This window comes from Peromyscus leucopus, chromosome 23 (assembly GCF_004664715.2).
Source record: "Peromyscus leucopus breed LL Stock chromosome 23, UCI_PerLeu_2.1, whole genome shotgun sequence".
NCBI classification, from domain to species: Eukaryota; Metazoa; Chordata; class Mammalia; order Rodentia; family Cricetidae; genus Peromyscus; species Peromyscus leucopus.
The window spans coordinates 34,682,637-34,708,547 of NC_051082.1; the positions used below are offsets into that span (position 1 = coordinate 34,682,637).

The window sequence follows — 25,911 nt, forward strand, 5'->3', positions numbered from 1 at the left end:
CCACCTATACAGACACCTTTATGTAGACCACAAAAATCCACGCTGCATGAGGAAAGCCTGAAGCTTCCACATGAGTGCATGTTTCCTTCTTCCAGTGACACCGAGGAAAGCCAGCAGTGTCCACTGCATGACCGGGGATAACGGCCAAGCGCTCGGTGTTGTCTGTCTGACGGAGAACCTTTGGGTTACAGGGCACTCCACTGGCTTTACAAATAATGCACGTCAGTGACGGCAATTCAGAGGGCCTAGAAGTCGGAAGCCGTAGGAAATGAAAAGAATGGATTGCTTCTGCAGGGCCAGCTCGGGGGGCCTGAGCAGCTGTGTTCTGAGATAAGCTTGGTAGGACTTGTCAGTACTTATGCTTCCACACCAAGTATTTGGGTATTGCCCTGTCGGAGGGGGCGGAGCCACAGCTGGGCGGAGACTGAGAGTCCTGAGAGAACTCCGGGTACACAGCCTGAAGCCTTTGGCTGTGGTCATCGGCCTCCTCTCCAGCAGCTACCCTGCTGCTCTGAAGCTAGCCGGCCACACCAGGGAATGGGACTCTGGCCTTTGGGGGCGCCTGTGGAACCAAAAGCAGGAAGGTTCCATTTGGGCTCGCCAACACTTGTCCCCTCTGCCAGCCTAATGCATGAAGCCATCCATACCAAAGTCGTTCTGCAGGCAGCGTACAGGTTACGACACCCACGGTTACCTGGGCCTGGCAGGTCGGAGAACCGAGTGGATTGGTACAGGACTGCTGTGTGCTATGCTAAATTAGAATCTAGGGAAGTTAGAATGGCAGATTCATCCCAGTTTACTATCGTGTTCATCGGCTGGACTTCCTGTTATAGCTAAGACACCAGTTTTTTTTTTTGTTTTTTGTTTTTGTTTTTTTTTGGTTTTTCGAGACAGGGTTTCTCTGTGTAGCTTTGCGCCTTTCCTGGAACTCGCTTTGGAGACCAGGCTGGCCTCGAACTCACAGAGATCCGCCTGTCTCTGCCTCCCGAGTGCTGGGATTAAAGGCGTGTGCCACCACCGCCTGGCTAAGACACCAGTTTTGAACATGCTAAGGAAGTGTGTTGCTCATTGTCAGGAAGATGTTGGGTGTTTTTCAACAATGTTGATAATGGAATGGTAAGTCGGCCTTTTAATGTGCAGACCTCATTCCGCCTAGAAACTTCTGGGCTTGGCTATTTACACTGGAATTAGAGCTCTGGCTAAAACTGGACAAAGAATAAACACCAAAAATTGAAGCAGAAACTTCTTTAGGAAAATTCTGCAGTGGCTGTGCACAGACCGCTAATATCCGTGGTGACAGCCGCCCCTTCTGAATAACCCTAGTTATTAACGATGATTCATAAATAAGCTTATGATATATGCAAAGGTTATTTTATGGTTGAAGTCCTTGGGTTTTGGTAAATGTTTTGTTAAGCCAAAAATAAATTCAATGGCAAACCCAATATAAATGCAATACCATATACAATTTTAATAACCATAAAAGCACCATTATATAAGACACTTAAAATAATATTTCACAGAACATTAAAAAGAAGCTGCTGGCCAAAAAATAAATAGAGCATATATCCCACATGGTCTTGCCATGGTCTCGTACCAAATGAATCTGATTCCAGCCTGCTGGGATTTAATTTAGACTCATAAATTCATAACTGATCTGAGGGGCAGTCCACATTTCACTGTCTCAGTACCACGTGAAACAGCCTGCTCATCTCAGTGAGCGTGACTTCCACATTTCCTTGTATGACCTACACCCTGGCTGCCTCATTGCTTTGCTCTCCTAAATATTCGAGTTGCTAACTAATCACACATTATAGGCATCATTTTAGAAATCAGTTGATGATTCTTTAAAACTGGTGATTTGCGAAAGCAGGTTTATTTACACTAACATTAGGCTGCGAGCCGGAGGGAGGGGTCTGTCTGTAATGGGACGGACGGGTTCTTGGTTGCCTTTGTTCCTAAGAATTCACAGGCATGCTTAACAGCAACACGTCTTTAAAATAAGGGAGGAAGTCCGCTAATGTTACTTCGAAGGACAACATTTCCTCCTGTGCATTAAGTCTAAAAGAGAATCAATGCCGTTAGAGAGATGACTCTGGGCTCTGGACGCAGCCTATCAGCAGCAACGCACTAAGCTGCTTCCTGCCTCCGCCTCCGCCTCCCTCGCTCCCTCCAGCTCTATGGAGAAGATGGATCTGGCAAAGACAGTGGTACTGTAGCCCATAGAAATGTACTAGTAACACCTTGTTTATGACTCTGCCGCTAATTGGTGATCTTGGATTTCAGTTTCAAATCAACACCTTCCCTAGAGAAAGACCCTTGAGCCCTCCACAGAATCCCCAGCATCAGGCCGTCCGTACAGGCGCACTCGGACGTTGCTTGTTGGAAATAATGAATATATGACCTCTGTTCAGAAACTTCTGGGCTTGGCTATTTACACTGGAATTGGAGCTCTGGCTAAAACTGAACAAAGAATAAATACCAAAAATGGAAGTAGAAACTTCTTTAGGAAAACTCTGCAGTGGCTGTCTCAGACCGCTAATATCCGTGGTGACAGCCGCCCCTTCTGAAGCTCTCGTTGGAGAAGCCGCCGTGAGCCCTTCGGCTGGGGAGCTCTGTGCAGGTGCTCCAGTACCCGGGGCCGCCGGAAGGTGTGCCGTTCCTGTCCTGGTTTCTGTTGGCTCTGCTTGGCTTTTCTGCGTGAAGGACACTGTGAAAGGTAACATCGTGTTCATACCGTTCTTTCATCCGGTGTATTTTTTCTCTTGGGACTCCATGGATGTTTCTTCTACATAGAAGAAAAACCCCACAAATGCTTGGTTAAGGCAAGCCATGACAACAAGCAACTTACACTGCAAATCCTGCACTGCATGGCTGCTGCTCTGCCTCGGGACACCTGGGAAAAGCATGCGTCCTGTCCTTGAGGCGCCTGCCTCCCCAGCCCTACAGGCTCTAGGCCGCCCTCCCTGCACACCCCGAGACAAGCCCGGGGCTAACTTCAGAAAGGCGTTGTTTCTGGTGATGTTGACCGTGAGCAAGCACCGTAAGATACAACTGCTCATGGCTTTAGTGATGTGCCTGTTGATGACATGCATATATCTATTAACGGTTTGGATCAGCTGGTCTCCGATACCATTAAATGATGCTTACTAAACCGATCTTAAGTTCTAGAGGGCACAAATACCAGCCGGGGACGTGGTTAGACATTCAGTTGCCGAGATTTCGATTACAGAACAGAGTTCACGACCCATGTCATATTTAACAACCAGGCAATCAAGGGGGGGACCACAGACTCACTTTGGAGAGGCTCTACTTCTACCGGGTCACGGGCATCAGGTGACATGGAGTGTGGCCATCAGAAGCCATGCATTATAAACCGAGTTAGTCTTATTTGGACATGGGTTGCTGTGTCAATCAAAGCAGCACTTGTAGCATGAACGAGCCACGCTCTGCTTAACATTCAAAGCTCTTTTAGTCTGCCGCAGAAGCACTGCTGATCTGTGCATCCCATGCAGAGGAAGTGCTTCAAGTGCTCATTAATGCACACAGTGAAGTGTGTCCTTCTAAAGGACCAAGTTCAAGCCAAGGGTTAGCATCTAGCATTATATGAGACATCAGACTCAAAACTAAAGTCTTCACATCAATAGTTCCAAACTTATCAGTTTCTAAGAATTACCATTTCTGGCCTGAAAACTACAGTCCGTTTCCAGCCTGAAAAGATGCTTTTGTTCGGTCTGAAATACCTGAAAGTGGCAGGACACAGGATGAGGAACGAGGAAAACAAAGCGATACCTTGCTAACTCTTGAACGTTGAATTTCCATCGAGTGTCGGGTTCTCGGAATATAACTTCATAGTTATTCTCAAGTGCCTGATTTTTCAAAAGTACATAAAACATTGAAGACATGGCATGTATGCTTGGGAATGTTCACGCTCCACTCAGCATTCACCACAGTCTCGTCCAAATGCCTCCCCCCTGTTTTATAAGTCATCCGGGCCCTGAATCTATCTACTGCACTTTGTCTCATTGATAAAGCTTATCAGTTCTGTCCAGTATGAATCTGAACATCTTAGGACAGACCACTGAACTCATGAGGAAATGTCCCAAACACAGGTGTGAACAGTGGACCTGGAGAATTCCTAAAGTGACTCCTGTGATTATCATGGATTTCCTTCCTCCCGCCTTGGTTTGTAGCTGAGAGTGCCACATAGCTTATGACAACACAGTGATCTCCACATGTTCTATACAGTGTTTCCTGCGAACACGGCTCTCCCTGCAGATCTGCAGGGCTCGGCCCAATGTCCCGGGCCCCATTCCTGTGAGTTTAGAAAGTTGGGAAGGCTCTCGTGTAAACCTCTCATGAGCTGACCAGACCGCCTCATTCCGACAGTCTTCTGTCACCACTAGTGCGCAGCGGGTTATAAAATGGAACTAAATGAGCTAAGCCGAGGGGCTCCCTCATAACGGGGCAGCAGGCGTTAGTTCGCCAGAGGGCCTACAGTCAACAGTACGCAAATCCAAACAGCCAGCGGGGAATTCTGAGTGTTTGTGGTGACAGATAACTTAAGTTCCCCGAGTCAGTCATGAATACATCCACCAAAGCAGCCCACTGTGCCCCGTGAATGTGTAAGGTGATCATTTATCAACTGATGAATACATTTAAAGATGTAAGTTCCCTCTTCGTCTTTTGGATAGTCAGTTCCATTCAGGAAAGGATTCAACCACTGTGTCTTAAGAACAACTAGTGACTGGGTCTCACTGACAGCGCTGGGTGGCTAGTGTCCAAACTGAGAAGTGCAATGACTTCCGGAAGGCACCGCCAGTCGCTCCTTAACTGCTTTGGGCTGTGCCTGCATGCATCGGCTCCTCATGTCCTTGCTCGTCCCCTGTGACCTTGAATGTGAACTGAAATACACGGGTTAGAGGCACCCATGTTCTCCACCCTGGGCCTGAGGAGAACGGACAGGAAAGCGTCAGTAACGGCTGTCTGTCTGCTGTTTTGCCTACATGTGGAAGGATCCTAATGCTAAGCTGCCTTGAGCCCCGTGGAGGAGACCCCCCAGCATGCTGGGGGCCACCTATAACAACTCAAGAAGCTGTCTGCCTCCTGCTTTGCTTGGTTTGGAAGTGAAAACTTGTTAGCGTAAGATACAAACAATGTCTGGAAAGATGAGACTGGAGAGGAGGTGTGTGTTGCTATTTGTATTCTATTGCCTTAAAGGGTCACGCTGGCAATCTGTTCATAGACTGAGAAATTCTGTTGCCCTGGAACTCTCAGCAACAGAGTACTGAAATCCCCAGCCTACCACAGGTAGACCTGGCTCACTGGGACCCTGCTGTCCATTCTCTAGTCTGTAAGTATCAGTGGGTGCTGCCCTGAACAGAAAATAGCCAAAATGGAGAATCTAGTAAGGAGATCTCCACGACTTTGAGGCCAGCCCAGTATACCTATTGAGATCTAGGATAGCCAGGGCTATGTAGAGAGACCCTGGCTAAAAAAAAAAAAAAAAAAAAAAAAAAAAAAAAAAAAAAAAAAACAGGAGAGAGAGAGAGAGAGAGAGAGAGAGAGAGAGAGAGAGAGAGAGAGAGAGAGAATCTACCAAGAACTTAGACCATTTATGGACAACCCTCTGAGGTATGGTAGCCCCTCAGCAACCTAACAGCAGAGACCCTAAAACAACTTTACCTGCTCCCTGTGAGATCTACCCTTAGTGAATGTGAAATCATGGAGGACCAGAAAAAGAGGAAAGAACCCAGGTTTCCACTTTCTCACAGAACGCCCCAAACGGAGAATTCAGAATGATACTTCTTCCTACCATGACGGCATAGGGCTTCATTTCCCAGGCGTGCAGGTTGGTGTTATCAATAATAATGGGGGATATGCCATTCTGCATTGCTTTCCTCGCTGTAACACAATGCAACACAAGAGTGAGCACCATGCAGCAGTCACCAGAGCGAGCATCATCCACACTGGGTCACCTCCTCTGCGGGAGGCCTTCCCCCGCACAGTTAAACGCCCCCTAGTGCAGAACCACCAGGGGTTTCCTTTCGCTGAATCTACTACAGAGTCAAGCCCTGCCATCCTGCTGGGTGGGAAATGGCAGAGTTTTGCTTAAGGCCCCTTGCATGAAATGTACTCATTTTGAAGCTGCTACAAGACGCCGGGCGGTGGTGGCGCACGCCTTTAATCCCAGCACTCGGCAGGCAGAGCCAGGCGGATCTCTGTGAGTTCGAGGCCAGCCTAGTCTACAGAGTGAGTTCCAGGACAGGCGCAAAGCTACACAGAGAAACCCTGTCTGGAAAAACCAAAAAACAACGAAAAAGAAGATGCTGCCTCAATCTACACACACAACAAGGGGTTCCTGGGAGTTTGGAGGGGAGTTTGTCACCTCTCTTCTGGTTCCACTCATGCGCTTCCTCCAAGAAGTCCGGGTTGAACTCATAGGCACCATCTTCCCTGAAGAAAAAATCGTCGGTGCTGAAAATCAGGGCCCTGGGATAGTCACGCTGCAGCTGTCTGCAAAGTGGAGAAACGGAAAAGGGATTTTCCCCGTTACACTTGGCCGTGGGCGGACGGTTCCTGTCCACCTTTACCAGCGAGCAGATTATAGTTCTGAGACCTCCACGTTTTGAATTCTCCACTCCACTTAGGGGGAGAACCAGTCATCTCAGAAAGTCATCGCTCCTCAACGGGAGGCAGAAGCCCGAGAGGCCGCCTGCACGTTGCCGACCCTTGAAAGTAAGAGGTCACTGGTCACGGCCACTGCCCCCTGCAGCATCCAGGACTGACTGACACTCAGAGCAAAGTTGAAGGCATGGTGACTTCATCAGTTACCAGGGCCACTCCTCTCCAAGGCACACCAGTGCCCTCCCAGACCGCCCCACGGGCATCATGCCCCCGCGCTGCAGCCCTTCCCTTAGCCCCTAAACTCTTACCTGTCCTGGGTCCCATTCCTCGGAGCTCTGATCTCTGTAAGGACCCATCTGAGCAACTAGTTCTTGCTGAGGTATGAAATGTGGATAAAGGAGATGTGTGTGAGCTACCCTCTGAGTTCTAACAATACCTAAACCAATGGAGAAAGCACAAGAGAAGGAGAGAGGTGAACCCAATAGTGTCCCTGCGTCCTCTGAGCTCTACCACTCGGGTCTAAATATGAAAATGTCACAGGAAACGACAACGTCACAGAGAGCGTCTTTGGGTGACACAGAGCGGGGGGGGGGGGGCGGGGGGGGGGGAGTCAGTTCTGCAGGAAAGAATTTCACAGGAGAGGTTTCCACTTGGGGTTGCATTACATTTGGGGACAGGTTCTATTAAATCAGATAGTGATAAGGTCGGAGCTGAACCGCTGTGCCTCCTTTAAAATAAAAAAATAATAAAAATGCAGAAGCTGGTCATCTGGCAGTGGGCACCAGCAGCCCAACGGGTTCTGCCCGTGCTGGGAACCCACTCCTCCGGCAGCTGTGCGGGGGTGGCAGGGTGGGAGATACCAACAAAAGCAGGCAGAGGCGCGGCGCAGCCTTTCCAGTTTGGTTCTCGGTAGCGATCGAGGTGGCTTGTCCCCCACCTCCTTTTTTTGTTTTGTTTTTCAAGACAGGGTCTCTCTGTGGAGCCCTGGCTGTCCTGGAACTCGCTCTGTAGACCAGGCTGGCCTTGAACTCAGAGATCCAGCTGCCTCTGCCTCCCGAGTGCTGGGATTAAGATTATTTTAACCCAGCGAGAACGCGGAGCCGGGGAGCTGGGTTCCAGCCTCTCGCTTCCACGGCAGCCATGTGAACTCGTCTGTGTCAACTTGTTCTCTCAATCCTAAGACACAGAGGACGACCCGAAGGGCTGAGGGGAAGACTTTGTGAAAGGTGAGACGCTTGACCGACGTGAGGCGCACTGTTAATCTGTTAGTGATCGCTTACCCCGCCCAGACCGATGGCAGCGGGAATATGGGGCTTTGGGGGTGTGGCGGTGCATGTGAGGGGGGACAGAGTAAGAGCCTCCTCTTTGGAATGGCGGTAAAATCCACACTCCAGAAACAGCACGAAAGCACCTCTGCCTGAATTCTTCAGAAGGTGCCACAGCGGAGTTGGAACTAACGACAAAGTAAACGCACTTTGTTACAGGCTGTGGTGGCACACGGGCAGTCAGTCCAGCGGCTAGCTTGATTTTTAACGGTATCCAACTATCCTTGGTAGACTTGTGAGGAAATGGAGGAATAAGTTTCATTTTGTTGTTTATTTCCGTGTGCACCACCTGCAGTGCCTCTGGAGGCCAGGAGAGGGCATCAGATCTCCTGGACCACTGTGCAGGTGCTGGGAATCAAGCCCAGGCCCTCTGCAAGGGCAGCAAGGGCCCTGAGCCATCTCTCCAGCCCTGGGATAATAAATTTCAGTATCAAAGGACTAATATCAATTAGCCAACCTATTAAACCCTGATTGCCAATTACCAGACACCAAGTGTTACGTGAAGCGTTAAGGCACAGCAATAAATAAAGGAGTTACTTTCAAGAATGGATGAGCTGACTTGGGGCCAGGCCTCGTACACAGTTTGTGCGGTCCATGGAGGCAGAGCTGTACCAGCAACACACAAAGAGGATTTGGGTCAGAAACATCAACGTTTGGCAAGGGAAACATTGCAAAAGAGAGAGCATTTGACTTGGACCTCGTGGGTTGAGGAAACTTTCACGTCACTGAGAGGGGTGAGAGGAGGCGGGAGCAGCATTACCCGGGGTAAATAAAGAGGAGCAAAGAGACCGCAGCTTCCGTGGGGCAGATCATTAGACAGCTGGGCACGGAGCTCTAGAGCCTGGCGGAGGTGAGTCGTTCGTTCCCTGCGGGACCCTTGAGGACTCCTGCTTCGCTCTTCGAGGTTTGCTACAGACAGAAGTTTAGTTTCTAACGCTTTCTCTAACTAGACTTGAAGACGTGGTGTTCACACTTTGTCTGCCTCTCAATCACTTCTGGAAAACATAAAATCACGGTCCTTCTGGATTGCGATGTTTCACTCAGAGTACAAACGAGGGACAGCCAGTGCGCGTCCCGTGTGGCACCCGGGGGGACCCCTTCGGTCTGGACCTTTGACATTTTATTTTATTTTTTTTTTTTGGTCTTTTTACTTTTACCCAGCCACATGTTGAAAATTCAGGACGGTAAAAACCGTAGCGGGGCAGAAGTGATTGAGGGACAGTCCTTAGACTGTAGAAATTAAATGGGAGCGATAAAGACCATTCCATCGGCTGCGGGAGATGAGGGAGGGGCCTCAGCCCTGGCTCTATGGTGGTCAGGAGCCTCATGCAATGGGGAAATTGAGAAAATGAGAAAATAGAAGAAAGGGGAGGAAAGAGAAAGACAATTACTTCCACATAGCTTCCCCTCCTCGCTGCCCCCCCCCACCCTCTAAAATGAGAGACTCGGACACCAATCTGTATTGCAAAACTTATTCTCCCAGCATTATCCAACCATCAAGAACGATAAAGTCAGGGCTGGAGAGACGGCTCAGCAGTTAAGAGCACTTCCTGATCTCCCAGAGGTCCTGAGTTCAAATCCTGACAACCACATGGTGGCTCACAACCATCGATAATGAGATCTGGTGCCCTCTTCTGGCATACAGACATATGTGCAAATAAAGTACTCAAATAAATAAATAAACAAATAAACAAATAAATAAGTAAATAAATCTTTGGGAAAAAAAGAAGAACTATAAAGTCACTAGGTGGTGGTGGCTGGTGGCGCACACCTTTAATTCCAGCCCTCGGGAGGCAGGGGCAGGCGGATCGCTGTGAGTTCGAGGCCAGCCTGGTCTACGGAGTGAGATCCAGGACAGCCAAGACTGTTACACAGAGAAACCCTGTCTCAGCCCCCACCCCTAATAGATTACTTGAATTTATGTTACAAAGATTTCAAAATTTCCTCTCATAGTCTCATAATTTAAAATTATTTTAATTCATTTTATATTTAAATATTTAAAAAATTTCTTTTATAGTTCCCGAAATACTTTTCATTCAAGTATCACATTTGATAATTATGTCTCATTGGTGTCTTTCATCTATAATGTCCTCCTGTCTCTATGGATTTCTGTGTGGAAGAGTCCAGACGATTCTCTGGTGGTTTGCTCAGGATTGGGTACAGACTAAACATTTTTGGAAGGGTGGTATGGAGGAGAGGTGTGCTTCCTGATCTCAGTGACACCCTGCCTTTTGTGCTCATGCGGACACCCAGCTAAAAGGCAGTGCCAGCGAGTCCCCCACTGCCAAATCAGCTCACTGGCTTACTTCGCGATACTGATGTGAGAGCGGAAACCCAGACCACATGACTGTCCCGGTTTCCGGCAGCCTTTCCTGGGCAATCTACACCTTAGAGATCCCGCAAGTCTTACATGGGGATCATGGAATCATTTGAAATTCTTTCCATATTTTCTAGGCAGAATTTTGTTGTGGTTTTGGTTTGGGTTAGTTTTCTGGGACGGGTTTCTCTGGCTGTCCTAGAACTCACTCTGTAGACCAAGCTGGCCTTGAACTCACTGAGATCCACCTGCCTTGGGATTAAAGGTGTGCGCCACCACCACCCGGCTAGAATTGTTTTATAAGGAGCCTTCTTGGTCCTCTTTTCATAATCTTTACCTTATTTATTTATTTCCGCACACCACTTCTGGACCCATAATCCTTCTGCCTTGGCCCCTCAAGCGCTGGGGTGGCAGAGGTACCCCTGAGCCCAGCCGTGCCACAGAACGGGTTTGCTGTAGAACTCTGACAGGCTAGAGTTCGCTATGCAGACCAGGCTGGCCTCATCCGTCTCCCAAATGCTAGGATTACAGGCATGCACCGCTGCACCCAGTCTTACTGTTCTTTCGGATGGTCCAACTGTCGCAATTGAGCTAGTGGTACTGGTCAAGCTGGCTCCTCTGTCTCTGTTTATGAAAACACTCCTTTTTTCCTAATCAGCAAAGATACGCATTGAAACACTAATGTCCAAATAAATAAATAAATAAATAAGGATAGGTTCCTATATTTCTGCATCTAAAAATAATTTCTAACAGTTGGTTTTCTTTGCAGTTTGTATAACATTATTCCTTTCGGGTGTCTCTTCATTTATTAGTAATGTGTGTACGTGCACCGGTGACGTCAGAGGGCAACTTCCGGGAGCCGCTTCTCTCCCTCCGCCATGCGGGTTCCAGGACCAAACTGGGTCCTTAAGGCTTGGCGGCAAAGTGCCATTACCGAGCCCAAAGTTTGTTTGCTTGTTTATAAAGTCATTCATTTGTTGGCTGAGACAGAGTCTCACTAGGTAGCCCTGACTGGCCTGAAACTTGGAGAGATCAGCCCCTGCCTCCCAAGTGCCCGACAAGTGCCTCCCAAGGCGTGTGCCTGGATACCCAGACTCATTTTTTTATTTCTTCTTTTTGTATAAAAAAACAGGAATGAGCTATAAACCATACCAAGTTTTCACCAACAGTTGTGGTTTTTTTTTTTTTTTTTTTTTTTTTCATAGCAAAGTGTATCTCGCCCCATGAAATATTCTTCTATGACTTTTTCGGGGAGGGTTGGGGTTTTGTTTTTTGTTTTTTTGTTTTGAGACAAGGTTTCTCTGTGTAGCCCTGGTTGTCCTGGAACTCACTGTGTAGCCCAGGCTGGCCTCGAACCCACAGAGATCCGCCTGCTTCTGCCTCCTGAGTGCTGGGATTAAAGGTGTGCGCCACCACTGGGCCTCTGTGACATTTCAGATGCATAGTAGTTTACACTCACAGGGATGCACCACGATTCACCTAACTTGTCCCATGACTAGCCAATGTACCTGTTCTCCTCATGACCGTCAAGAAGATCTCCTCTGGTGTGTAGCTCCTTATCGGGAGGCTATCTTACGGAATTTCAGTTCCCTATAGAACAATTGTTTAGCTTTGTTTACAGTAATCTCTAGATTATAAAGTTTAAATCTTTATAAATGCACTCTAGCCACATCCAGCATCTTTTCTTTTCAAATAAATCCAGGCCTTTGACACTACATTGGAACAGTCTTTCTCACCCCAAGATTATGTCAACGTGTCTATAATTACATTGTCCTCCTCAGCCCATCGGAAATTTTGCTTGTATGTAGTTCTGGTTAAGGCTCTACCTTGACTAGTTTTCTACCTAGGACCCTGGTTGCCCCCACTGTTGCCTAAGTTCATCCTTTCCCTTCGTCCTGCCATACTTTCCGCACCATCCCAGAGGACTGCACGTAATCGGGGCTGTCCTCGAACTTGTTTCGTTCCTATGTCTGCATCACATCGTCTTGCCTCCTTTTCTAATAGTTTATTATGTTCAGTGGCTGAGAATATTTCCTTTATAAAGTGTATACTTTTAGTTTATTTTGATGCAGAAGTGTGTCTGAACAATGCCAACTAAGGACACATCTCCTTCTTGCTCCATGATGGTTCCAGTAACTCTTCCAGAGCGGTCAGCAGGAAACAGGGACCTCGGCGAATATGACCTCTCCTTAACCTTTGTGCCACTTTTCTGATAAAGTAAATAATAGCTCCTCCGATTACAGATACCGAAACTGCTGCTTGAAAGATTAAATAACTGGCCAGGGTTCACGGTTTCCAAGTGGTCCTGCCAGGTTTGACCTCAGCTCTAGAGAGAAGCAGGCCGCGTGGCATTGCACACACTGAGCTCTTCTGACACCCGGAGAGCGCATCGCATTGTCCCCCATGTTGGCGACAGGCAGCCATGGTCTAGCACGTGTCCCAGCCTGCAGTTACCATTCTGGGTTTCTTATGACACTTCCTTAATTAAAAAACCCAACAACAATCGATGTGTGTATGTGAGGGCCTGTGTGTGTGTAGGCACCACGCTGCTGCCTGGTGCTGGAAGAACACTTCAGATCCCCTAGAACTGGAGTTGCAGATGTTTATGAGCCACCGTGTGGGTGCTGGGAATGAACCCCAATCTTCTCTCCGCCAGAGCAGCCTGTGCTCTAACCACTGAGCCATCGCCAGCCCCCAATGTGACTGTGTTAAAGTCCATCACTGAACCTTGGTCACACTTCTCCCCCGCCCACTCCACCGCTCAGGGGCTCTCGGCACCCCTGCAGCTCCGGCCTTCACATCTGTTCTGCCGCACAGGAAGAGGCAAGAGCCCTTGAAACCGCAGCTCTGACTAACCACAGGCTGCCACGTCCACCCTCACGCGCAGTCACTGCTGAGTCTTCAGAGGCGTCACATGTCACAGGCATTGCGCAGTCTCTGTCACACACTAGCACATTCCCCCTTTCGCTCTCACATCTGTTCCCGCGTTACTGTGTGGTTGTCCGCATCGTGACTCTACTAATCTCTCCAGAGAGCTTTAAAGCTCCAAGTTTATTACCTTGGAACCCTTTTAAAACACGCACACACGTATGCTCTTCCCCTCCCCCACAAAGGTACTTTTTATCTATCTATCTATCTATCTATCTATCTATCTATCTATCTATGTTTTTTTTGTTGTTGTTGTTGTTTTGTTTTTTGAGACAGGGTCTCTCTGTGTTGCTCTGCCCTGGATCTCACTCTGTAGCCCAGGCTGGCCTCGAACTCACAGGGATCTTCTTGCCTCTGCCTCCCGAGTGATGAGATTAAAGACATATGCCATATGCCATCACTGCCCAGCTATGATTTATGGTTTTTTTAAATGTGCATTGGTGCTTTGCCTGTATGTATGTCTGAGTGAGGGTGTCAGCTGCCATGTGGGTGCTGGGAATTGAACCCAGGTCCTCTGTAAGAGCAGCCACTGCTTGCCACTGCTCTTAACCACTCAGCCATCCCTCCAGCGCTGAGGGATGGGTCTTGAATGCAGTGTTCTTTAGCCCTAAGTGTCCAAACTCTTTTTTAATTAGGTCCCAACTGTATGATGCCGTTCTCAAGGCCAGCCTCCAAAGAGGCCTGGGAGGGAGGTGTATTCTACCCAGTAGCACCCAGCAGCCTAGAGCAGGGAGCTTCCTGAGGTCTGCTGTTGCCCAGCCCACATCAGGGCAGAGCCCCGACCTGGGGCATCTGTCTCCACCATACCTCTTGCCCCATCTGTCTATCACTCCGTCATTAGAAAAGCAGCCTTCCACTCCCTGAGAAACCTGACTGTGTCACCAGGCCGCAAAGGCGGAGGGAACTCTGGTGACAGTCCCCGACGCGGCCCTCGGCGTCATCATCTGGCAGTGGGGGCCCACTTAACCCTAGACAAGCTCCTCTCGCCAGCTCTCGTGTGGACAGCCTGCCATCTCATGATGGGACCTGCTCCCCGGGTCTGTGCTCAGTTCCTCAATCACGTCTGCTCATTCTCAGAACTGGGGAAAGGAATCAGGAACTAAAGCCAAGACTCGGGGTTTTGTTTGTTTGTTTTTCAAGACAGGGTTTCTCTGTGTAGCTTTGCGCCTGTCCTGGATTCACTCTGTAGTCCAGGCTGGCCTCGAACTCACAGAGATCCGCCTGGCTCTGCCTCCCAAGTACTGGGATTAAAGGCGTGCGCCACCACCGCCTGGCTAAGACTCAGAGTTTTGGCCTGTATTTTTCCCAGATGTCCTAGGTCAGGGACAGCCTAGAGGGCAGCTGTCCAGGCAGATGGCCACGCCAGGCTCTCGCCTGGCTGCTGTTTACAGGCAGCAGTAGCCACACCTGTGATCTCAATTTTTAAGTCTATTTTTAATATAAATAAAGGGGCTGGCAGAGCCAATGTTTCCCTGCATGGAACGGCATCTGGGGCGAGTGGCGTTGCCTGTTCTTCAGGCTGTGGATTCTCTACGTTGCACACTCATTCTCTCACATGTCTGCTCACCTGAGCGACCCCCTCTTTGCTTCCTTCTTTTCTCAAAAGCCACGTTAGCATCTGAGCCGAGCCGAGTCTCGGGGACATTTCCAGTGGCGCCTTTTGTTAACAGATCCACTGGTCAATTCTCTAGTGAAGGCCTACAAGATGCAGGACTTCTTTCAGAGGCAGGACAGAAAATAAAGTTTCTTTGTTGAGACAGGGTCTCACTATGCAATCCAGGCTGGCCTTGAGTTTACAGCAATCCTCCTGCCTCAGCCTCAACGAGGCGGGGATTCCAGGTATGCAACACACCTAGCTTAGACATGGTTCCTGACTCAAAAAATTTACATCAGGCCTGGCGGTGGCACTCACCTTTAACCCCAGCACTCAGGAGGCAGAGGCAGGCGGATCTCTGTGAGTTCCAGGCCAGCCTGGTCTACACAATGAGTTCCAGGACAGTCGGGGCTGTTACACAGAGAAACCTGTCTCAAAAACAACAATAACAACAACAACAACAAAAAAAAAAACCCTTACATCTCATGAAGCTCACATTCTAGTAAAAAAAAAAAAGTGTGTGTGTGTGTGTGTGTGTGTGTATGTGTGTGTGTGTGTGTGTGTGTGTGTGTGTGTGTGTGTGTGTGTGTAGGGGGGCATCTATTTACAAAAAGAGAATCCAGTACAAGCTAAAACCACTGCAGGGGCTCCTTGGGTAGCAGAAAAAACCCTCCTCCCCTCCGCCTTGTATCCCCAACTCTACAATCACACTTCCCCAGGGTGCCCGGTAGCTTTGGGAAGTGGGTGGAGGTACATTCATCTCTGAACAGTCCCCACCCCCATGAGCTCACCAGCACATAATGTTTCCATGTATGAAATAAAAACCACAAGGCTGGGCTTAGAAAGACGGCTCAGCAGTTAGAGCACTGGCTGCTCTTGCAGAGGTCCAGGGTTCAGTTCCCAGCACCCACGTGGGTGGCTCACAACCATCTGTAACTCCAGTTCCAGGGGATCCAGCGCCCTCCTCTGGCCTCTGTGGGCACTGTATGTATATGGTGCACATACTTACATGCAGGCACACATACACATAAAATAAAAATGAATAAAGCTTTTTTGTTTGTTTGTTTTTCAAGACAAGGTTTCTCTGTGTAGCTTTGTGCCTTTTCCTGGATCTCGCTCTGTAGCCCAGGCTGGCCTCGAACTCACAGAGATCCACCTGGCTCCGCCTCCTGAGTGCTGGGATTAAAGGCGTGTGCCACCACCACCCAGCCCAAATGAATAAATCTTAGGAGCACCTCTTCACTGTGTGCTGAGCCCTTCTCCAAGTCTCCCTTCCTCTTCCCAGATTCTTACCTTGATACAGCAGAAAGCTTTCTTCCCAAGCCTTATGAAGGAACGGTTAGAAATCGAACTCATTTGTCCCTCACACTGCTTCCCCAGTCCCACAGGGTTAGGTGGATTTTCAGATGACTTGAAGGGACCAAAACATAATGCCTCTGGGGCTGAAGGGGTGGCTCAGAGGTTAAGAACACTGGCTGTTCTTCCAGAGGCCCTGAGTTTAATTCCCAGCAACCACATGGTGGCTCACAACCATCTGTAGGGAGATCTGGTGCCCTCTTCTGGCCTGCAGGCATTCCTGCATGCAGAACACTGTGCATAATAAATAAATAAATACATCTTTTAAAAACATGTCTTATTGTATTTGTTAGAGTCCAAATGGCCCTGGAAAGGCACCCTTTTATACTGATTTCACTGGAGCACCAAGGAAGTAAGTTGAATCATAAACATCCTATCATAGGAGCCGATGAAATGACTTGGGAGTTGACATTCCTCTCTGGTACACCATACTCAGTATAAACACAAACACTTGAGATCTAAAAATCATCTCCCAGTGCAATGAATGCATTAGCAAAAGTAAGAAATTCCTTGGTAATGTTTTTAATTGGGAGGAACATCTCTCATTAATACTGACAATAGTAAAATGTAGCTTCCTTACCCTGAGACTTGCAATCCAGGTGAAATTAGACCCCTAACAGGGCCTGACGGGTTTTCTACCGCTTTTGATTGGTGTTTCATCAGACTCTTTTATCAGGCCCCTCCCACTTCCCGGACTCTGGTTCAGGCCTGGGGATGTGGGTAGGTCTGTGGTAGTAAGGCTTGCCTGTCATGGGTGGGGCCCTAGATTTAAGGTACTGAAAAACAGCGGGAGCAGTGGCCCCAAGGTATTTCCTCGGCAGAGCTTCGAGTCTTGGGCTTGAGTTAGAATGAACACTACGGGAGCTTCTTGGGCATCTTCTTTGCTTTTCCTATAAAAAAATTCTTTCTCTCTCATTTCTTCCTCCACTTCTGCTTCCTTCCAAATCATTACACAGCATCATACACAATTCTCCAAGCACACCTGCACCACTACATGCCACATTAGCTGGGTCTTCCCTCATGGTCCCAGTAGGGCCAGGAAACATGGTGAGGAGGTTCCTGCAGAGTGGAGGTCACCTTCCCTCACATGCCTTTCAGCGAGTGATTCTAAACCGGCATGGTACTGTAAACTCCTACTCCTTATCAAATGCATAAAGCAGTTAGTCTGCACTCACCTAACCTCCAGAGGGAAGAGATGCAAGGACCCTAGTTAGGAAAACCATGAGAAATCTGAAACACTAGTTATCATTCTCCAAGGTGGCCTAGATGGCCAGAGATCTGAGATGTCTGCTGCCCAACACTGTACTTTGATATGCAAAGAGTGGACTGCTGTAAACTTCTGTCCTGGTCTTCCTGTTGTTTAGGAGAGCCAATGCCTCATCTATAAACTGGTCCCTGTTCTCAGTGCCTCTGTGGTCCACTGTTAGCATGCCTCTCTCCCCCAACCCCCTCCATCTGTCATTGGGTCTTATTAGAAAAGCATCCTTCCATGTGCCGACACGTATCTGGAGATGTGAAGGAGGAGGAAGGACCGCCACCAGGTAGCATCCTTTGAGCCTAACTGAATGCACGTTAGGAGTCATTTGTGATGGTGCAGAACGGAAGAAGGTTGCAAAGGGACCAGCATGTACCACAGTGAGGGGGCCAGATCTGGCTTTGACTAGTAAAGGGAAAGATGCAAAACAAAAACAGAAACAAAACCATTCCAGAGAACCGACAGAATGGAGACGTTTAATTTTTCAAACAAGGCCACTTGAACAAACAAACGAATAAAGAAACTCCTATCGCATTTCACAAAGGCCCGTTAGCTGTACAGCCACACAATGGGATACTTTATTCAGACATAAAAATTATGGCGTTCTCATATTTGGTGCAAGCATGAACCTTGAAACATATGCTAAGTGAGACAAAGGACAGACGCTCATGACCTACGTACATGACGTACTTAGACAAGCAAGAACATGGAGACACCAAGTGACTCAAAGGTTGCAGGGACGGAGGAGAGAGAAGGCGTTACTGCCGAGGGGGCACAGCTTCTGTTTGGGGTAATTTAAAAAAGAAAGAAATACAGTGACAACCGCCGCATGTGTACTGATCTGAACCCTTTAAAGGGGTAAAAATAACCACAACAGAGACGTTTAAACCCCTCCTCCCAACACACACACACACGCACACGCATGCACGCACGAGCACACATAACAAGAAATGCCCAAGGCTCACCCACAGATCTGTTGCTGAGGCTGGGTGGGGGAAGAGACAGGTGCAGACCCAAATGGCTGGGTCACGCTGCCAGTCCTGGACCACAAGGCCTGGAGCTCTACCTCCCCACCCAACTTTTCAGAACGATTTTTATTATGTGTGTGTGAGACGTACATGTGGCATGGTGAACACAGAGACTGTGGTGGCCGGAAGACGACCCTGTAGAGTCAGCTCTTTCCCGCCACCTTTCTGTGGGCTCTAGAGATTGAACCCCGGCATTCGGGTCTACACAGCCAGCACTTCACCTGCTGAGTCTTCTCTCGGGCCCCACATCCAACTTTCAGTCACCTCCAGATCTAGCCCTGGGCCTACCTCACCAGTGAATGCCCTGCTATGAAAGCTCCCCTGTAGTTAAGGCAGCAGATCAACGGGCTCTTTTCCATCTCCACTCTGCCTCCCCTTCAAGGCCAAGACAAGAACCACCCACCTCCATGTGGAGAGGACTCTGTCCTTAACTGACTTTGACCCTCTGCACAGGCTCCCTTAGCCTTGAAGGCTATCAGCACCAGGGCGCGGTCCCATTGCACCCCGCTTGCCTACAGGACAGAACACTGTTACTTGTTTCCACTCGTTATCTGGAATAGGCACCTTCTGTAGCCTTAGTGAGTCTAAGTCTCAGTGTCAAGGGAACCCGGTTACCATTGATTATTGGTTGACTAACACTGGCCGTGGCGGGCACTCACACATCCCACGGCGTCTGTTCACTAAGCTGTCTGTCCTCCTCACAATGAATGTATTCGCGAGTGTTAGGTCGTGTTACAAGAGAAGAATCGCAGGAGTTAAAGAATCAAGGAAAAACGTCATCGTGGCTAAAAGTTCGTCTCCTCATGAGTGAGTTTCCTAGCATCCGTCCAACGGGAAATTAACCCGTGAAAGACTCTCGTTGACAGACTGACATCGTCAGTCAGCCAGGCCATGAAACAAACCTTTTACTCCACTGGGCCTTGATTTTTTTTTTTCCCTTTTAAAAGTTACCAAGCAGGCTGGAGAGGTGGCTCAGAAGTCAAGGGTCCTTGGTGCTCTTCAGAGGGCCCAGGTTTGATTCCCAGCACCCACAGAATGGCCCTTAACCCTCTGTAACTCAAGTGCCAGAAGTGTTATGCCTTCTGACTTCTCGGAGCATCGGGCACATGTGTGGTAAACATACATACATGAAGGCAAAACAATCATACACAGATATCTTTAAGATGTTTTTCTTTAAGTTACCAAGCACCATATAATTGTTGCTGAAAACTAGAAGACAAGTGAGGGGGAGTCCATGGTCCCTGTACTAAAAGTCAACACCTATGGGTGCCCACTTGTCTCCTCACGCAGTTTTTTTTTTCTTCTTCTTCTTCTAAGAATCTTTCTTTGAGCACAAAATGGGGTATGTGTGACTGTGTGTACCTTCCTTCTTATTTGATTTTTCAGTTTTGAGACAGGATCTCACCCATCCCAGGCTGGTCTTGAACTCACTATGTAGCCAAAGATGACCTTAAACTCCTGATCCTCCTGCCTCTACTTCCCCAGAGCTGGGATCACAGATGGGCATCGCCACAGCTGGCTTCTGTCATGCCGGGGATCGAATGCAGGGCTTTGTGCGCGCCGGGTAAACACTCTATATCCGTGAGCTAGATGCTCAGACCTGTGTGTGTCTTTAAGACAGGAAAGAACACATTTATAGGTCAAATGTCCATCTCTGTTTCGATCAGTGACTCATAAACCAATCTATTCTTATATTTACTATTTAATTAATATTTCATACATGATACTTAAGTTGTCTTGCATTTTTTTTTCTGCCACACAGAAATCTCTGATGAACATCTTCTGTGTCTGCATGCTTGTCCAAGCATTTCCTCAGGATGAGTTCCCAGAACTGAAATCACAGTCAGGAATGACCAAATGATACTTAACTGAATGCAGGTACTAATGTAGATTTAGAGAGTGTGCTGGCTGGAGTACTATGATGTGGGTAAATTTTTAAACCAGATAAAATTCAACTTAAGCCGGGCAGTGGTGATGGCAGGTCTTTAATCCCAGCACTCAGGAGGCAGAGGCAGGCAGATTTCTGTGAGTTGGAGGCCAGCGTGGTTTACAAAGTGAATTCCAGGACAGCCAGAGTAGTTACACAGAGAAACCCTGTCTCAAAAAAAAAAAAAAAAAAAAAAAAAAAAAAAAAAAAAAAAAAAAAAAAAAAAAAATCCAACTTTAAAAAAAAAAAAAGGAAATCCAACGAATTCAGAAAGATACTTTCTATATCCTAGCCACTTGGACATATGAAAAGTCATAGGTGAATATTCTAGAATATAACATTGACTTTAAAGACAAAACAGATCCTATTTTTAAAAGAGATTTTTATTAGTTATTTAGTCAGATGAGATATAAAAGTTAAGCAGGAAAAGATAAGCCCATATTTGCAGACACTAACTTCCTCCAACGTTGACAAGTTTTATTAGTCCGATTTAAGAAATACATGTTCATTATAGAAAATGTGGGAAACATATAGAGAAAAAGACTCTTGGAATCTAGCAAATACATAATAACCTTACAGTTTTCTATTTTCTACACAAGTGTATTTTAAAACAGCCTTCCGTTTTCCTCTCCCCCATTCCTACCTGCAAAGCATGGCTGGGAGAGGCCAGGCTGTGACTTCCTGACCCATTCTTACTTGTTCTGGGCTACATCCCACCCCACTGAACTTTTTATAAATCCACCTGGAAGCATGCAAAGACTCCTGAGCCCCAAGGCTGACAGTACCCAGCCCCCAGGCCTCCCAGTCCACAGCATGCTTCCTCCAGGGCACAGCCAGACTTTGCCTTGGCAACTCAGAGTTCATCTCATTAGCCTTTCATGTTCCTACCTACACCTCCTAAAATTTACATAGCTACTACTTTAAAGTTTCAGAGGGCATCCTCACTGATTCCATCTTTACAACCCCTGGTGTCCCAGCTGAAGGAGAGGGGTGCTGGAGGTGTGAGATCTAGTGAGTGAGCTTGGATATGAAGGAACCCCGAGGCCATCACTTTTAGGTCTGGCAACAGGAAGCTAAGAGAAGGATCACCATGAAACCCTCTAACTTAATCACCTCTTAGCAGCTGCAGAGAGGCCTAAGCTGCTAAAACAGCAGCTGGCTAGTGAGGAGGTAGATGTACAGCAGGCTTCCCTCTTTCCGGCCAGCGCTCACCACATCTGTCTCTCTCTACCGGGTGTTTAATGAGATGCTCACCAATCTGTCCCTCCAGGTGTTTAATGAAACGCGCTCTTGTCCAGTGTCTTCAGCTTAGTCAAATGTCATGAGGAATTAAAATCTTAAAAGTATAGAAAATTAGAGACATAGAGGAACCTTAGAGCCCACCCCAGCCAACGCCTTTCCAGTCTTCTCATCCTCACACTACTTCCTTTCCCCACACAGCTAGTGCTGACAGAGGCAAAGGAGTAACTTCCTTCTCTGACTTTCACTCAGTGTGTGATGGTTTACGGGCTGGCAAAGTGAAAGTGAAATGGAACAAGATTCGGCATCCTGGAAACATTTGGTAACACATGTACCCACCGTGAATTGCTGTATCACAAAAAAAACAACTGTGCCGGGTTTTCCAAGGAGGCTCTCCACACCTCACCACCCTGCCACCGCCAGAAGCCTCTGGAAAGGACCTACAGAAGTGTGTCTTAGCAAGGGGTACCAGTGTGGCCTTCGCAAGTCACCTATCCCTTTAATTTGCAAAGGTATTCAGCAGTTGGCCGAATGTTTCTACTCCACAAACCAACTAGAACCCCAACGATAAATGTCAGCACCTTAAAGGCCGCCTCAGTTTCCCCCTCCAAGACTCAGGCCCTCCCCCTACGATCACTACCTGATGCCATGGAAATCAGCATGTGACCGCAGGCCACCTCGATTCTTCAGCGGTTCCAGGGTCCTACGGCTAGCCTTATCTGATGAGATGGAAAGCTCACGGGTGGCAAGTGACTGCTTCTATCGACTAATGTGTGCCAGACAATGTCGATGGAGGGTTAAGACATGGCCCCTATCTTCACGTATCTCACGGAAGGAAAAAAACGATCCTGTGCAAAACTAAGCGCAGTCACAGAGATGTAAACAGGAGCCAAGGCGCCGAGAACAGGAGCCAAGGCGCCGAGAAGAGCGGCTTCAGCGGCAGGGTGAGGCAGCTGCGAGGGGAGGTAACAGAACCGGTTTCAAAAGGCTAGTGACATCAGTCGGGCAAAGGGTGGCAAGCCAGGCAGGAGGGCCAGCGTCAGTTAAGCACAGCAAGGAGAGAAACCGTCCAACGTTGCTGGAACACCGAGCGCAGGGCAGGGAGTGGAGGGCGGGCGTTCAGGCTGGAGCGCTGGGCCTAGCAAGGTGCAGCAGGCGGCCAGCCCGCGCAGTTCTCGCTGACCCGGTACCGGGAGGGCCGCTTACGCAATTCGCGAGTGAACGAAATTGGGCGCCCGCCCGCGGAGAGGCTGTCAGCGACGGTCGGTGGTGGCGCCGCCAGCGCCCCCCACCCCCCAACACCCCCTCCCCAGAGCACCTGTGCGCCTTCGCAGCCGCCAAAGCAGACGCAGGCTGTGCCGAGCCACCAGATCTCAAAGCGGACCCCGGCCCCGGCCAGCGCCGCGCTCTCCCCCCGCCCCGACCCCGACCCCGTCCCGGACCCCCGAACTCGCTCCGGTGACAGCGCCTGTTGACGCACCGTGGCGGCTGCCTGCGCGCCAGCGGGCGGGGAGCGGGTTTCTCTGCAGTCGCCACCAGGTTTTCCCGAAGAGCAGTCCCCGCCGCGGGCCTCCCCGACCCGGGGCTGGGGGGGACGGGGACGGGGACGGGGAGAGCGAAGGCGACCTCGGCCCCGGCGGCCACCAGGCCGGGCGCAGCGGGGAAGGGCCGGTGGCGTCTGGGGGCTTTGCGCCAGGCGCCGCGCCGAGCGAGGTCCATCCTCCCGGGCCGGCGAGCGCCAAAGCTCCCGGGCGCGCGGGGCAAGGGCAGGGGCGGCGCGCGGAGCCGCTCGGGGCAGGGGCGCGCGTGGGCGCCAGGCCGCTGTCATTACCTGGCCAGCGTGGTTTTCCCCGAGCCCGGGAGGCCGCGCAGGAGGTAGAGGTGTTTCCTAAAGCTGTGGCGACGCGGAGGTGGCCCCCGCGCGGGCGGCGGCCGAGGAGGCGGCTGCTGCTGCTGCTGCCGCTGGTGGAGGCTCAGCCTCCCGAACGATTCCAGAAAACTGTCCTCCATGGGGAGGGGGCTGGCGGCGAGGGCCCTGGGTTCCCTTCCTGAAGTCACGGTCTTGGCCAAAGCTGTTGTTTTTGTGACTCTCCGGCCATGTGATAGATGGAGGGGCGGGCGCTCGGAGCCCAGCCCCTCCTCCCCAGCCGCGCGAACCGCGGGAAGGGGGCGTCTCTACCTGCGAGGCCGGGGTGCAGGGAGACTGACAGCCAGGGAAGCGTGGGGGACGGGGGACGCAGCCCCCAGCGCTCCCCTCCGGCCTCCCACTGTCTTCCGCTGTCCTTCCCGAGGGAAGGGGCCCCGGCCCGGGGACACAGTGGGAGGTTTCCCTGCAGCCACAGTGGAAGGCCAACCCTCTGCTACAGCTCTGCCTCGGCTCACTTCAGACAGGCCTAGACCTTGAAAGTAAATAGTTTCCGTTGGCGATTAAGGAATGTGACAGGCACATCTGAGCGGTAACAGAAAAGGCCATTGTCTCCCCCTCGGTGTGTGTACCAGTATCTGGCTGGCGTCCCAAGGACTGGGGCACACTCCTCCAGGGTGCTGTACGGTTTCTTAGTGCCTTTATCGGTCTGTCAAAACTATCCTTAGAAAGCTTTCCGCAACTTGAAGTCTCTTCTTGCTCCTTAGGTCCCGGCGGACTTAGGAGGCTGCACAGATACCTCTCTGCTGCCACACAGCAGGGGAGACTGTCCTGGGACCGTCTGCACAAAATCAAGTTCAAGTTGCAGGAGCTGGCGGCACCCATTGGTAGGCACTGGTTGTGACTCTCCAGTATTTCCCTATAGAACCAAGAGGACGATCCTGGTTTTCGGAAACGAAACAGAGTGTTCAAAACTTGCATCCTAGAAAATCCGAGATACCGGTGACTTTGGCTACAATTATTGTAAAATAAAAAAAAAAAACATTTTATGTTTGGCACTTAAGGTGTGGACATTATGAAAAGAAAGCGCGGGGGAAGAAATGATGTCCTTCTGAGACTTAGAATCTAAATTAAAGACCAGCGATCTCCCGACCAGCGTTAGGAAGGGGTATTGGGGCAGGGAGGGGAGCCTGCCTGATGACACCTCACTAGCTTTGGGCTTCCCCTGGGCTGGGGTGTGGGAGTGAAGCAGGGGGCTCCCCCTGGGAATTCCCCTCCCAGCGTGAAGCATGCTTCCTTGGTCCTACACCAAGGGCGTCTGGGAATGTTGGGGGAAGAGTGAGGAAGAGGGAAGATACATTCGTCATGGAATGACGACACCTCTAGTGTCCAGACGTCCTGACGGAGCTCACAGTGGGGACGTGAACCTGGGGACCCCCCCCCCCAGGAGCACACCCTCAGCACACATTTACAAACATGGTTTTGCTCAGCCTCAGGTACTGCTTTTTCTCATTCACATTCTCCTCTGTCCATGGAGCACGTGGATAGTACAAACTGGCATCAAAACACACAGGGAGGGCTGAGGAGATGGCTCCGGAGTGCTTAGTGTGCAAGCATGAGAGCGTGAGTTCAGTTCCCCAACCCCCATGTAAAGAGGCAGGGCTGTACACGCTGCACCCCTGGTGTTGAGAGGCGTGGAGACAGGCGGCTCACGGAGCCCGGTCACCAAGCGGCCCAGCAGCTACAGCTTCGGTGAGAAACCCTGCCTTCCAGGGATAAGACAGAGAACACAAGACCTCTGATGTCCCGCAGGCATGCATGCACCTGCACACACACACACACACACACACACACACACACACACACACACACATGGGGATGGGGAGATGGCCGGCTCAAGGGTTAAGCGCACTGGCTGCTCTTCCAGAGGACTGGATTTTGGCTCCCAGCACCCACATCAGGTGGCTCCCAGGCACCTTTAACACTCGTTCCAGCAGATCTGTTGTGCAGGACTATCCTCTGTGCCAAACAGCCCCTATCTTGAGGTATTCAGCTGTTCCAGCTTGCAAAAATTCCAGCTGGTAGTGTTGACTGCTTACATCCCCAACAGAGGGGTGGGGAGAGTCATGAGACCCTCACCTGTGTATTTATCCCCCAACACCTGTTGTATGCCACTCTGCCCTAACAACATGCACCCTTGGGGAAGGGCTGGAGGACACAGGCTCAGAAGAGAGGGGACTCCATCTGTGTGGCTATGGGAAAGCCCTAATTGCTGCTGGGTGAAGACTTCCTGTGTGGCCTTTTAGGGAAGGTGCACTCACACCCAGCAGGTAACCACTCATCTGTTCTCTGTAAGAAAGTCCAATCAACTCACTGGGTCTCCAGAATGAACTTTGGTGGAGTTGTGCCCCAGTCTGTTGTTAGGATATTAAGAGGAGGAATAGATGTTGCTTG

The 25,911-nt window shown here is 49.7% G+C and overlaps 1 protein-coding gene across 1 annotated transcript; it reads right to left on the reverse strand.

Annotated features, from left to right (window-relative positions):
* Window positions 1–1,444: 1,444 nt before the first annotated feature.
* Window positions 1,445–23,971, reverse strand: N4bp2l1 (NEDD4 binding protein 2 like 1). The gene is made up of 5 exons (XM_028878086.2): window positions 23,425–23,971; window positions 6,386–6,513; window positions 5,813–5,901; window positions 3,790–3,866; window positions 1,445–2,785 (listed from the first exon to the last, which is right to left on the reverse strand). The coding sequence occupies exons 1-5, from the start codon at window positions 23,601–23,603 to the stop codon at window positions 2,536–2,538; spliced, it is 723 nt and encodes a 240-aa protein (XP_028733919.1). The 5' UTR covers window positions 23,604–23,971; the 3' UTR covers window positions 1,445–2,535.
* Window positions 23,972–25,911: the final 1,940 nt, after the last annotated feature.

What these genes read in the sequence shown, in the direction of transcription:
- N4bp2l1 (XM_028878086.2), bottom strand. Translation starts at nt 23,603, where the DNA reads ATGGAGGACAGTTTTCTGGAATCGTTCGGGAGGCTGAGCCTCCACCAG. An exon ending in TGAGTGGAACCAGAAGAGAG is followed by an intron (nt 5,902 to 6,385) that starts GTGACAAACTCC and finishes ATTGTGTTACAG; the next exon opens with CGAGGAAAGCAATGCAGAAT. An exon ending in AACGTTCAAGAGTTAGCAAG is followed by an intron (nt 2,786 to 3,789) that starts GTATCGCTTTGT and finishes TCTTCTATGTAG; the next exon opens with AAGAAACATCCATGGAGTCC.